The sequence below is a fragment of the Chiloscyllium plagiosum genome, chromosome 37, assembly GCF_004010195.1.
Source record: "Chiloscyllium plagiosum isolate BGI_BamShark_2017 chromosome 37, ASM401019v2, whole genome shotgun sequence".
Classification (NCBI taxonomy): domain Eukaryota; kingdom Metazoa; phylum Chordata; class Chondrichthyes; order Orectolobiformes; family Hemiscylliidae; genus Chiloscyllium; species Chiloscyllium plagiosum.
This window is the reverse complement of record NC_057746.1, coordinates 18,759,348-18,772,355: the sequence shown is the minus strand read 5'-3', so window position 1 is coordinate 18,772,355 and position 13,008 is coordinate 18,759,348. Positions and strand designations below refer to the sequence as shown.

The 13,008-nt window shown below is 45.0% G+C and overlaps 1 protein-coding gene across 1 annotated transcript in view; it reads right to left on the bottom strand.

Annotated features, from left to right (window-relative positions):
• Positions 1-10,245: 10,245 nt before the first annotated feature.
• LOC122541251 (complement C4-B-like) overlaps positions 10,246-13,008 on the bottom strand; it is a 125,212-nt gene continuing 122,449 nt past the window's right edge. Inside the window, exons 38-39 of the mRNA XM_043677868.1 lie at positions 12,464-12,596; positions 10,246-10,560 (exon numbers count right to left, since the gene is read on the bottom strand). Coding sequence (XP_043533803.1) covers positions 10,419-10,560; positions 12,464-12,596 — 275 coding nt within the window. The 3' untranslated portion in view covers positions 10,246-10,418. The remainder of the gene's footprint in view (positions 10,561-12,463; positions 12,597-13,008) is intronic.

Sequence of the window (13,008 nt, the reverse complement as noted above, 5' to 3'; positions counted from 1 at the left end):
CTTGGCCATTGTGATCCGTACGAATGATAGGGACTTGGGTGCACAGACCATCATTGTTTGTAGATGAGATTCAACTCATAGAGTGTAGAGAACAATGAGGGGAAATTCAAGAGGACCCGCACAGACTGATGAAATGGACAGAGAGTTGCCAGATACAATGCATTGCAGCCAAGTTCACAGTGGATGATTTTGTTTGGATTTTGTGAGCAAGGACGGTATTAAATGTATAGTACAGTTTTAAAGGTGGTACACCTGGTGATCTGGTGCATGCAAATCTTTGAAGGTGCCACCATCAGATAAGGAGGATATTCGAAATCTATATCGGCTCTACAAACTGTGGGAAACAAAGCTCACTCACTTCAATAATTTCAGTCCGAGACAAGATCTGAATCAGTAGTGTCATTTATTTTACCCTTGCAAGAGGGTGCGATGTCCACTGTCTACAAGGTAGGGACACACACACACACCGAATTCAACGAATACACGATATTTATGTAATTTGGTTCCTTTTTTTTATCCCATTGCTCCTCCCCTGTTTACATCTTCCACTTCTCTAAGACCGGCACCCATTACTCCTGTTTATCTCTTGTCTTATCCGGCCTTATCTGTGACAAAATGCTTATTTTTGGCCTCACAAGGTCATTTGACGACATCCTGCTGTGGCTCATTGTTAGGTATTATCTACTCCCTCCGTCTGTGCTTTCCCCAACCATACTGATCCTTATGACCTTCTAATTGGGGTTTGTTCCTGTGTTTCTGTAAAAGTGGGAAACAGATGCTTATAACTACTGCTTGTACAAGCATATCTGGCTTGTGGGATATAAATGAATTAATGTTATTTCGGCAACTATAAATTCTGATACAGAACAATACAAAAACAATTATGTATTTCCTCCACATAGTTTGCATTCTAGTTGACTCAGCTCTTAGTTGAAACAATTACACACTGGTGTGAGTTCATTTACCTTGCATCAGTAATTATAATTGCAAAAGTAACACTACTTTACCTATATCCCACAAAACTATAATGGTCTGTGCACCCAAGTCCCTATCATTTGTACGGACCACAATGGCCAAGTGATTGACTGCCGGTGAACTAGAACGCTTTGCCTTCCTTCAGTCCGAAAAATGACCATTCACCAATAGCTTTGCTTTCTGCCCCTTTGCCACATTCGTACCCAGACTGTCGTTGCCCCCTGGGCTTCAGTTTTACCTACAAAGCTCCTGTTAAGCAACACTTCATCAACTGCTTTCAAACGTCTGTATGCACAATGTCAACAGTCAACAATCTTGATTCAGCCTCTCAGTTACTTCATCAAAAAACTTGGGGCAAGATCGTTAACAGGGATTTACCTTGATTAATTACTTGCTGATGTGAGTTTGTTAGCCAGTATTTTACCCATTAGTTGTGTCCTGGATTATTGCCTTTAAAAGTCGCCAATACTGACTTTAAGCTTCCTGGCGTGAATCATTCTCTGTGTTTTTTGAACACGCCCATATAAGTTTTGCAATCCTCCAGCTGACTGACACTACTCAAACACAATGGTGATTGGAAGATTGTGTTCAGGGCCATCACAGTTTCCACTCTTAACTTCCAAAAAGGAGTCAAGAGTAGAACTTGTGATGGCTCTGAGCACAATCTTCCAATTTTCCAAAAGGAGTCAAGTCCCACAAAAGGGGACGTTTCTACTTTGAACACTGTCAATATTTTATATATCTCCTTTATCTGTTTCCATCCGACCCAGTAATACAACTGTGTCCTACTTTACGTTCAAGATAGGCCGGGTGCTTCAGTACTTCATCCTTGTCCCCTTTCTCTACAGATGGACCTCTTTTTCTTCCCTGACTGGTTTCCAATTTTCCTTTGACTGCTCTTTTGCTCATTGAGTTAATTTCTAACCGTCTTCATACTCTCTCCATATTTGCTTTTTAAAAATCTCTTCTGTACTTTGTATATTCAGCATGGTTCTCTACCTTATTATAAACCTTACAGTTTCCTGAAGCCCCTAAGCTTTGATCACATTTTAACTCATTTATATTTTTAACCATCCAGGGGGCTGCAGCTTTAGGTGCACTTTCTCTCCCCGCATGAGAATGTGTCCACTTTTTTTGTAAAGAATTCTTTGCTGAAGGTCTTGATTTGTTCAATCACACTCTTCTCTATCCAGGTTTGATTCCAATTCCACAACGAATTGAAATTTGCCGCAGGAAAATATTATTCAGCTCATTGCACTTGATCTTTTACACGGCTGCTCCAAACCTGGTGATATTGTGATCACTTTTATTTAAAAGAAAGCATCAGAAGTGGCATGGTGGCTCAGTGGTTAGCACTGCTGCCTTGCAGTGCCAGGAACCCGGGTTTGATTCCAGCCTCGGGCTACTGCCTGTGTGGAGTTTGCACATTCTCCCCGTGTCTGCGTGGGAGAATGTGCGGGTGTCATGGCAATGATGTGTACATTAGGTGCATTAGTCAGGAGTAAATGTAGGAGAATGTGTCTTGGTGGGTTACTCTTCATAGAGATGTACAGCATGGAAACAGACCTTTCGGTCCAACACGTCCATGCCAATCAGATATCCCAACGCAGCCCATATCCCTCCAAACCCTTCCTATTCATATACCCATCCAGATGCCTTTTAAATGTTGCAATTGTACTAGCCTCCACCACATCCTTTGGCAACTCATTCCATACACGTACCATGCTCTGTGTGAAAAAATTGTCCCTTAGGTCTCTTTTATATCTTTCCCCTCTCACCCTAAACCTATGCTCTCTCATTCTGGACTCTCCCACCCCAGGGAAAGGACCTTGTCTATTTACCCTATCCATGGCTCTCATGATTTTTAAACCTCTGGAAGGTCACCCCTCAGCCTCCAACGCTCCAGGGAAAACAGCCCCAGCCTGTTCAGGCTCTCCCTGTAGCTCAGATATAGCTTAAAAAGCGTCATGGTGGCTCAGTGGTTAGCACTGCTACCTCACAGCACCAGGGTCCCAGCCTCGGGCGACTGTCCGTGTGGAGTTTGCACATTCTCCCCGTGTCTGTGTGTGTTTCCTCCGGTTTCCTCCCACAGTCCAAAGATGTGCAGGTCAGGTGAATTGGCCATGCTAAACTGCCTGTAGTGTTAGGAGCATTAGTCAGAGGGAAATGGGTCTGGGTGGGTTATTCTTTGGTGGGTCTGTGTGGATTTGCTGGGCTGAAGGGCCTGATTACCACTGTAGGTAGGTAATCTAATCTAAATCCTCCAACTCTGGCGACATCCTTGTCAATCTTTTCTGAACCCTTTCAGGTTTCAAAACATCCTTCTGATAGGCAATAGACCAGAATTGCGTGAAATATTCCAACAGTGGCCAAACCAATGTCCTGTACAGCCGCAACATGACCTCCCAACTCCTGTACTCAATACTCTGACCAATAAAGGAAAGCATACCAAACGCCTTCTTCACTATCCTATCTACCTGACTCCACTTTCGAGGAGCTATGAAGCTGCACTCCAAGGTCTCTTTGTTCAGCAACACTCCCTAAGACCTTACCATTAAGTGTATAAGTCCTGCTAAGATTTGCTTTCCCAAAGTGCAGCACCTCACATTTGTCTGAATTAAACTCCATCTGCCACTCCTCAGCCCATTGGCCCATTTGGTCCGGATCAGTGTGGACTTGTTGAGCTGAAGTAGGGGTTCTATGATTCATACTTCACTTGACCCAGCTTCATTGCCCTAAAAACTATTTCCCATAGAACAATGAACAAAGATTACATGGGCATTCCAAGCGTTGGTGGTGAGGATCAGGTTTATGAGTGCAAAGGGTTTTGAATCTCACAAACAACCCCTGTTACCAGACGTCCAATTATCTGTTGGAATGGTTGGTCCCAAGGGCAATGACACTGTCGATGAGCTGCAGTGAACTTTTAGAATTTGACTTTTTTGCATATAAATGTGGGTTAGTGCCATGAAAGAACTTTTTAATTTAAAAAAGGCTGGAAATTCCTTCTGAAAGAGTGTCTGCTGTCAAGAGATGGAAGAGCCCTGGAGTGTTAATGGAATCAGATGGTTATACCTTCGGGTTTGTGACCAGCAGTGTAAAGACATTGAATCGTTAGTTTTCTTTTCTTTTCAAGTTCAGTTTAGGAGATGTGAAAGCTTTCATCAGAATGTACCAGAAGTTGGGGTCGGCAAGTTTTAGGCAGAGGTGGGCACTGCAGATGCTGGAGATTAGAGTCAAGGTTAGTGTGGTGCTGGGAAAGCACAGCAGGTCAGGCAGCATCCAAGGAGCAGGAGAATCAATGTTCCAGGCAAAGGCCCTTCATCAGAGTCCTGAAGAAGGCCATTTGCCCGAAACATCGATTTTCCTACTCCTTGGATGTTGCCTGACCTGCTGTGCTTTTCCAGCACCACACTAACCTTGACTCAACAAGTTTTAGACTTTCGAAAGCAGATTCCAGCTCCATTCATTTAAGAGGAAACCAGCAGCAACATGTTCCCTGATTTGAGAAGTTTCCAACACTGGAGAGTCTGGGACAGAAATATTCAGGCTGTTGGATTTGATAAGATTTGATAAAAAGTAGATCATTATATCTGTAAAACATTCATGCTATCAGACTCTGAAAGGAATTATAAAGTTGTCTCTACAATTCAAGAAACAACAACTGAAAGGAGCCAGTTAATTGGAAAGTTAAAGGGTTGAGAGAAGAGTATAATTTCTCTGGACTTGAGTGCTAAGAAACAGGTTGAAAATTCATGTTCATGGTTTTGTGAAGATCTTCTAACTGTAACATACAGTCCATAGTCACAGAGTCATACAGCACAGAAACACAGGCGTCGGTCCAACCAGTACGTGTCAAACATAGTCCTAAACTAAACTAGTCCCACCTGCCTACTCCTGGCCCATATCCCTCCAAACGTTTCTTGCTCATGTACTTAGCTAGATGTCTTTTAACCATTGTAACTGTGCCCACATTCACCACTTCCTCAGTCAGTCAGACGTTTCTGTGGCCAGCAGCAAAAAAAAACAGAATGGTATGTTGCCTCCCTGGTGCCAGGATCAAGGATGTCTCAGAGAGGATGCAGAAAGCTCGAGTGAATCCTTAGAAGAGTATAAAGGAAGTAGAAGTATACTTAAGAGGGAAATCAGGAGGGCAAAAAAGGGACATGAGATAGCTTTGGCAAATAGAATTAAGGAGAATCTAAAGGGTTTTGCAAATACATTAAGGACAAAAGGATAACGAGGGAGAGAATATGGCCCCTCAAAGTTCAGCAAGGCGGCCTTTGTGTGGAGCCGTAGGAGATGGGGGAGATACTAAACGAGTATTTTGCATCAGTATTTACTGTGGAAAAGGATATGGAAGATATAGACTGTAGGGAAATAGATGGTGACATCTTGAAAAATGTCTGTATTACAGAGGAGGAAGTGCTGGATGTCTTGATATGCATAAAAGTGATAAATCCCCAGGACCTGATCAGGTGTAGCTTAGAACTCTGTGGGAAGCTAGGGAAGTGATTGCTGGGCCTCTTGCTGAGATATTTGTATCATCGATAGTCACAGGTGAGGTGCGGGAAGACTAGAGCTAACATGGTGCCACAATTTTAAAAAGGTGGTAAGGACAAGCCAGGGAACTATAGCCCAGTGAGCCTGACCTCAGTGGTGGGCAAGTTGTTGGAGGGAATCCTAAGGGACAGGATGTACATGTATTTGGAAAGGCAAGGACTGATTAGGGATAGTCAGCAAGTCTTTTGCGAGGGAAATCATGTTTCACAAATTTGATTGAGTTTTTTGAAGAAGTAACAAAGAGGATTGATAAGAGCAAAGCAGTAGACATGATCTATATGGACTTCAGTAAAGCTTTCGACAAGGTTCCCCATGGGAGACTGATTAGCAAGGTTAGATCTCATGGAATACAGGGAGAACTAGCCATTTGGATACAGAACTGGCTCAAAGGTAGAAGACAGAGGGTGATGGTGGAGGGTTGTTTTTCAGACTGGAGGCCTGTGACCAGTGGAGTGCCACAAGGATTGGTGCTGGGTCCACTACTTTTTGTAATTTATGTAAATAATTTTGTTGCAAGCATAAGAGGTAAGTTTGCAGATGACACCAAAATTGGAGGTGTAGTGGACAGCAAAGAGGGTTATCTCGGATTACAACGGGATCTGGATCAGATGAGCCAATGGGCTGAGAAGTGGCAGATGGAGGTTAATTCAAATAAATACGAGATGCTGCATTTTGGGAAAGCAAATCTTAGCAGGACTTATACACTTAATGGTAAGGTCCTAGGGAGTGTTGCTGAACAAAGAGACGTTGGAGTGTGGGTTCATAGATCTTTGAAAGTGGAGTCGCAGGTAGATAGGAAGGCGTTTGGTATGCTTTCCTTTACTGGTGAGAGTATTGAGTAAGGGTAAATAGACAAGGTCTTTTCCCTGGGGTGGGGGAATCCAGAATTAGGGGGCATAGGTTTAGGGTGAGAGAGGAAAGATTTAAAAGAGACCTAAGGGGCAACTTTTCCACGCAGAGGGTGGTACATGTGTGGAATGAGCTGCCAGAGAAAGTGGTGGAAGCTGGTCCAATTGTAGCATTTAAAAGGATGGGTATATAAATAGGAAGGGCTTGGGGGGGATATGGGCCAAGTGCTGGCAGGTGGGACTAGATTGGGTTGGGATATCTCGTCGTCATGGACGGGTTGGACCGAAGGGTCTGTTTCCGTGCTGTACATCTCTATGACTCTTTGTCTCTCAGTTCATTCCACACGTGAACCACCCTCTGCTTAAAGAAAATGCCCCTCACATCTTTTTAAAATCGCTCTCCTCTCATCTAGTCTTGACACCCCACATCCTACGAAAAAAAAACACCTACCGTTAACTCTATCCATATTCCTCATGATTTCCTAAGCTTATATAAGGTCACCCCTCAGCCTCCGACACTCCAGTGAGCAATGTCCCAGCCTATCCAGCCTCTCCACATAACTCAAAGACTGCATTCCTGGCAACATCCTGGTAAATTTCTGAACCCTCTCCAGTTTAATGATATCCTTCCTCTAACAGGGCGACCAGAAATGAACACACCCCTCCAGAACAGGCCTCACCGATGGCCTGTACAACCTCAACAGGATGTCCCAATCCCTCCACTCAAGCCTCTGAGCAATAAAGCCTTGTTACTTTGCTGTCTTCCTTCTACACCGTAAACCTTTGTATTACTGTTTGCAGCATCTCCGCAGCCTCAGGAGGAAATGTTTCAGGGACGGACCACAATGCTAACTAACAAATAAAAAAATAAATCACATGACCTCTCAAGCCAGGTTGCATTCTGGACTCTGACTTGACCGTCAGCTGAGATCATTGCAGGACTTAAAATAAGGCTGTGCATTCACTCCCTGAGAACCACATACTTGAGAATATAAACAAACAAAATTTTTTTAAAAACCCCACGGTTGATGACTAAAATTGAAGGTGCGATGCTTTGAGTCACCAAGGAGATTTTAGCAAGTCGATCATGGTATCCTCAATTCGGTGTATCACTGCCACCTCTTGTACATGATTCGGAGATGCCGGTGTTGGACTGGGGTGGACAAAGTTAAAAATCACACAACACCAGGGTTCAGTCCAACAGGTTTATTTGGAAGCACTAGCTTTCGGAGCGCCGCTCCTTCATCAGGTGATTGTGTTCGGAGCGGCGCTCCGAAAGCTAGTGCTGCCAAACAAACCTGTTGGACTGTAACCTGGCGTTGTGTGATTTTTAACTTTGTCCACTCCAGTCCAACACCGGCTCCTCCACATCAGGTCTAAAAAACCACAGTTAATGAAGCTTTTCGGCATCAATATCTGAACGAGGTCGGAAATGAAAGAGACAAAATTTAATCAGTGTCAGTACGTTCGACTGCAGGGTTTGGGTATTGCTGAAACCCACTGGGGTATAGTTTAATTGTAGGCGAAAGTGAGTACTGCAGATACTATAGCCAAGATTAGTGTGGTGCTGGAAAAGCACAGCAAGTCAGGCAGCATCCGAGGCTCCTGGTTTTTTGCCTGAAATGTCGATTTTTCTGCCCCTTGGATGCTGCCTGACCTGCTGTGCTTTTTCAGCACTAGTCTAATCTTGCCCATAGTTTAATTGTAGTCTGTCTCTAACACCAACACCTGCTGGGTTACAGCTTTACTGACCAGTGCTGTGGTCCAAAGTGACGAACTCATGCAGGAGTACACGAGCACTGCCCTGTGCTGAGTGCAGTGTCACTGGATCCTCCCGGGGTTCAGTATCACAGACACGTGTTGGGATACAGTGTCCCTGACTCACTTCCCTAAGCCATCCTTTCTCTGACCCACTCCCCCTAATGTTATCTCATCCTCGAATCATTAAGCCTCATCTGAACTTACATTTTCAGAGACTTCTTTACCACTCTTTTAACAATGTCACCCCCATTATAACAGTCCTGAGGACCTTGCTGTCATACTGCCCCCTGCTGTTAAAACCCAATTTGACAACCTCACTCCCTGGTCTGGTACACTGGTGACTTGTATGTAACTGAATTTCAGCTTCTAGTCATAGAATCCCTACAATGCAGAAGCAGGCCATTTGACCCATCAAGTCCACACTGACCCTCTGAAGACCATCCCACTCAGCCTCACCCCATCCTCGTCACCCCGCATTTCTCACGGCCAACCCATCTAGCCTGCACACTATGGGGAAATTTAGCATGGCCAATCCACCCTGACCTGCACATCTTTGGACTGTGGGAGGAAACCAGAGCACCCGGAGGAAACCCACGCAGACACGGGGAGAGTGTGCCAATGCCACATGGACAGTCACCCAAGGGTGGAATCGAACCCAGTTCCATGGTGCTGCGAGGCAGCGGTACTAACCACTGAAGGCTAGGGCGAGCATACGTTGGCCAGGAATCGAAACCGGGCTTCCCGTGTGAGGGACAAGAATTCTCCCACCGAACCACCAAATGCAACCGTGATTCATACGCTGCATAAAATAGGTGGTAGGGAACGATTCACTTCCAGGTGATAAAAAAAATTGAAGCCAGCCCACGTGGGGTTTTTGTGGGCACGTTCCCATAGGCTGCATCCCCGCGCTGGGAAACCCAGCAGTGACCAAGTGCAACAGAAGGGGCTCAAACCAGGGGAGTTGCACCCTTCGCCTTACTTCCTCAGGCCCACCCTGGGTCCATTGAGGAAACCTGTTGCAGCGCAGGAGAAGCCAGCTGGTCTTCCTTTGGCTGATCTCCAAAGTGTGCAGGACATAGAACACTCCAGCGCAGTACAGGCCCTTCGGCCCTTGATGTTGCGCCAACCTGTGAAACCAATTTGAAGCCCATCTAACCTACACTATTCCATCCTCATCCATATGTTTCTCCAATGGCCATTGAAATGTCCTCAATGTTGGCGAGGCAAAAGTGAGGACTGCAGATGTGGGAAACCAGAGTTTAGATCAGAGTGGTGCTGGAAAAGCACAGCAGGTCAGGCAGCATCCGAGGAGCAGGAAAATCGATGTTTCAGGCAAAAGCCCTTCATCAGGAATGGAGGCAGGGAGACTCCAGTGTGGAGAGATAAATGAGAGGGGAAAAAGTAGCATAGAGTACAATGGGTGAACGGGGGAGGGGATGAAGGTGATAGGTCAGGGGGGTGGGGAAATGTGGAAACTGGTGAAGTCCACATTGATGCCCTGGGGTTGAACTGTTCAATGTTGGCGAATCCCCTACGTTGCAGGCAGGGCATTCCACGCCCTTACTGCTCTCTGAGTAAAGAAGGAGGTGCCAACACAGATGCAGCACCCTCTGTTTGGCATTTTAAATTGAGGAGGACAGGAGGCCATTAGGCCCGTCGCGCTGATGCCAGCTCTGTGGTGGAACTATCCCCTTTTGGTCTGGCTTTTACCCAGCTGGAGCTGGAGCACCCTGTGTTCCGTATTTTAAATTGAGGAGGCCATTAGGCCCGTCGTGCTGATGCCAGCTCTCTAGAGAAGCTATCCCCTTGGCCTGGCTTTCATCCAGCTGCAGCTCAGGAGGTCAGTCTCCAGACCTGGAAGAGGCCCAATTCTGGACCGGGAGAAGCAGTGTCTGTTTCCGAGGATGGGATTGGGGATGTTCACTGGGCACTGTGGACAGAATGATCGCCGTAAGTGACGGCAGATCGGCTCGGTTCCACATGGCAGGATGTGCAAATGGGCCCAGCAAGGTGCAATTCCCCTTTAAAATGCTTTTCAGTATTTGAAGCAAAACTCCGACACTCCTACTGGGCACACTAAAGCAACACACAAAACACATTCGGGTTCATAGTTTATGACAAAGAACAGGTTGAAGCAATTGAGAGATGTATATCGATTAAACGTTCCTCCATTGACCGATTATTTTGTAGTCAGACAGGTTATCGAACAGAGCATGCGCCTTGCAGTGAGGAAGCAGCTCAAGGGATGAGCAACAAAATGTCCAGATGTCATTATATTTGACAGCCTTCGATTTCAAGAGTTTCAATGAACTTATATAGATCTTCACAGCTTTTCCTGAAATTCGAGCCCCGGCATCTTTCACCAGAAGGAATCGCTTCAATCCAAGAGTCCGAGTCAAGAATATACTGTATACTGTCGGGTTGGGATGGTGGGGAAGGAGAGGAGCAGGAGAGAAGAAGGAGAATATTTTAGGTTAGTATAACCTTCAAACACTTCCAGTGCATGTTATGTATCATAATAATGTATCATAATTATTATGCAATGTATTATAATTAATGTTATTGTACTATAATTAATATGTAATTTATTATAATTAATATAAAATGTATTATAATTAATATACAATATATTATAATTAATATTAATATGTTATAATTAATATTCATGTATTATAATTAATATGCAATGTATTCTGATTAATATTAATGTATTAGCATTAATATGCAATAATTTTATATTCCAACATGAAGCCTTTCAAAGAGGGAAGGCAGAACTTACAATTAATCAGTATTTTGTAAGCCAAGCTACAGCCAGTGAAACATCTGTGTTGCAATTCGTGACACAGTGTTCACTGGTAATATCACTGGATTACCAATCAAGAGGCCCTGAGTAAGGTCCTGGGGTTGCGGGTTCAAATCTCTCCACTGATTCAGCAAAACATTTGGAATTAAAAAGCTGTTGCCTTTTCCATTGGGCAGAAACTCAGCCGGACTCACCATGTAAACACAGCGGCTACAAGAGCAGGTTAGGAATACTGTGGTGATTAGTTCACCTCCTGATTTCCCAAAGCCTGTCCATCATCTGCAAGGCACAAGTCAGGAGTGTGCTGGAATACTCCCCACTTGCCTGGATGGGTGCAGCTCCAACAACACTCAAGAAATCCAGGACAAAGCAGCCCGCTTGGTTGGCACCACATCCACCACCTTCACCACCGACAGTCAGCGTGTGCTATCTACAAGATGCACTGCAGCAATTCAGCAAGGATTCTCAGTCAGCACCTTCCAAACCCACGACCACTTCCACCCAGAAGGACAAGGGCAGCAGATACATGAGAACACCATCACCTTCAATTTCCCCTCCAAGCCACTCACCATCCTGACTTGGAGATATATCACCATTCCTTTGGGTCAAAATCCTGGAATTCCCTCCCTAATAGCATTGTGAGTCAACCCACAGCAGGTGGACTGCAGCAGTTCAAGAAGGCAACTCACCACCATCTTCTCAAAGGGGGCAACGAGAGACGGGCACTAAATGCTAACCTTGCCAATGATACCCATATCCCATAACTGAGTGAAGAGAAATTGTGAAAATTTAGCAGCTAATTTGAACTCGGGTTGGTTTCAAGTCTTAGATGTGCAAGATGAGGGGTATGGATAGGGTGGATAGTCAAGGCCTTTCTCCCCAGGATAGGGGAGCCTAAAACTCAAGGCCATAGGTTTGAGGTGAGAGGGGAAAGATATAAAAGGGACCTAAGGGGCACCTTTTTCCTGCAGAGGGTGGTGCATGCATGGAATGAGCTGCCAGAGAAAGGGGTGAAGGCGGGTACAATTACAGCATTTAAAAGGCATCTGGATGGGTACATGAATAGGAAAGGTTCAGAGGGATATGGGCCAAATACTGGCAAATGGGACTGGATCAGGTGAAGTTGGCATGGACGAGTTGGACCAGAGGGTCTGTTTCCGTGCTGTATGAGTCTATGACTATAACGTGTGAACAGGGATTTGGCTAAAAATGCCTTCCATGAAGGTGCAGACCAAAGCTGGATGTAGTACACCTGATGTCAAGGTATTCCTGAAACCATGGACAATTTTTAGTTCCTTCACCCCTGTACCCTACGCCCTTGTGATAAAGGGCACGATGCTAATTGCAATGCTCATTGTTTGCCGCAGTCAAAAGGGGTCTCTAATTCTGAAGTGAGGTTGTTACGTGACGATCCGTATTGTGAGATAATTCCCAGTTACCATGAGGGACAGAGAAGGCTGCCACCCAGTATGACTGCCATTTTTACCTTGAATGAGGTTTTAATGGTACTTACTTCCTGCTCAGATCCGTGGTCTTGCCATCCTTTCCCATCAAAAGGTAGGACTGCCTGACCTGCAGCTCAATTGAGCATGATTTCCGTTTCAGTACGTGCCGGATGTCATTCTCCATGATGTTCTCATCCTTTGCTGATTTAAAGACGAGAAGGAAGCCTGGTATAATTTTGGTCTTCAAGCAAAAACATAGCATCGATGGGCGCAGCAAACCAACTGAATAGCCAAATCCTTGCAAACTCGTTCTAGAGTGAATTTATGCTTAATGATATGAGACAACAAAACTCTTCTTAAAAAAAATGAAAGATATTAGACCAACCCAGAGATTTTCACCATTGCTGCTGTTTCAGCCTCCCTGATGTTATGCTTTGTCAGGAGACGGTTGAGGGACCAGAATTGATGTCAGAACAATTGAGACCCGTAAATAGCTACTTGCTGTTTTTATAAAACTCACTCACAGGCTGAGGGCACCATTTGTTGCTAAGTCCAGTTGATCTGTTAAGAGTGATCCCCATCACTGTGGGTGTGGTGTCACATGTAGGCCAGA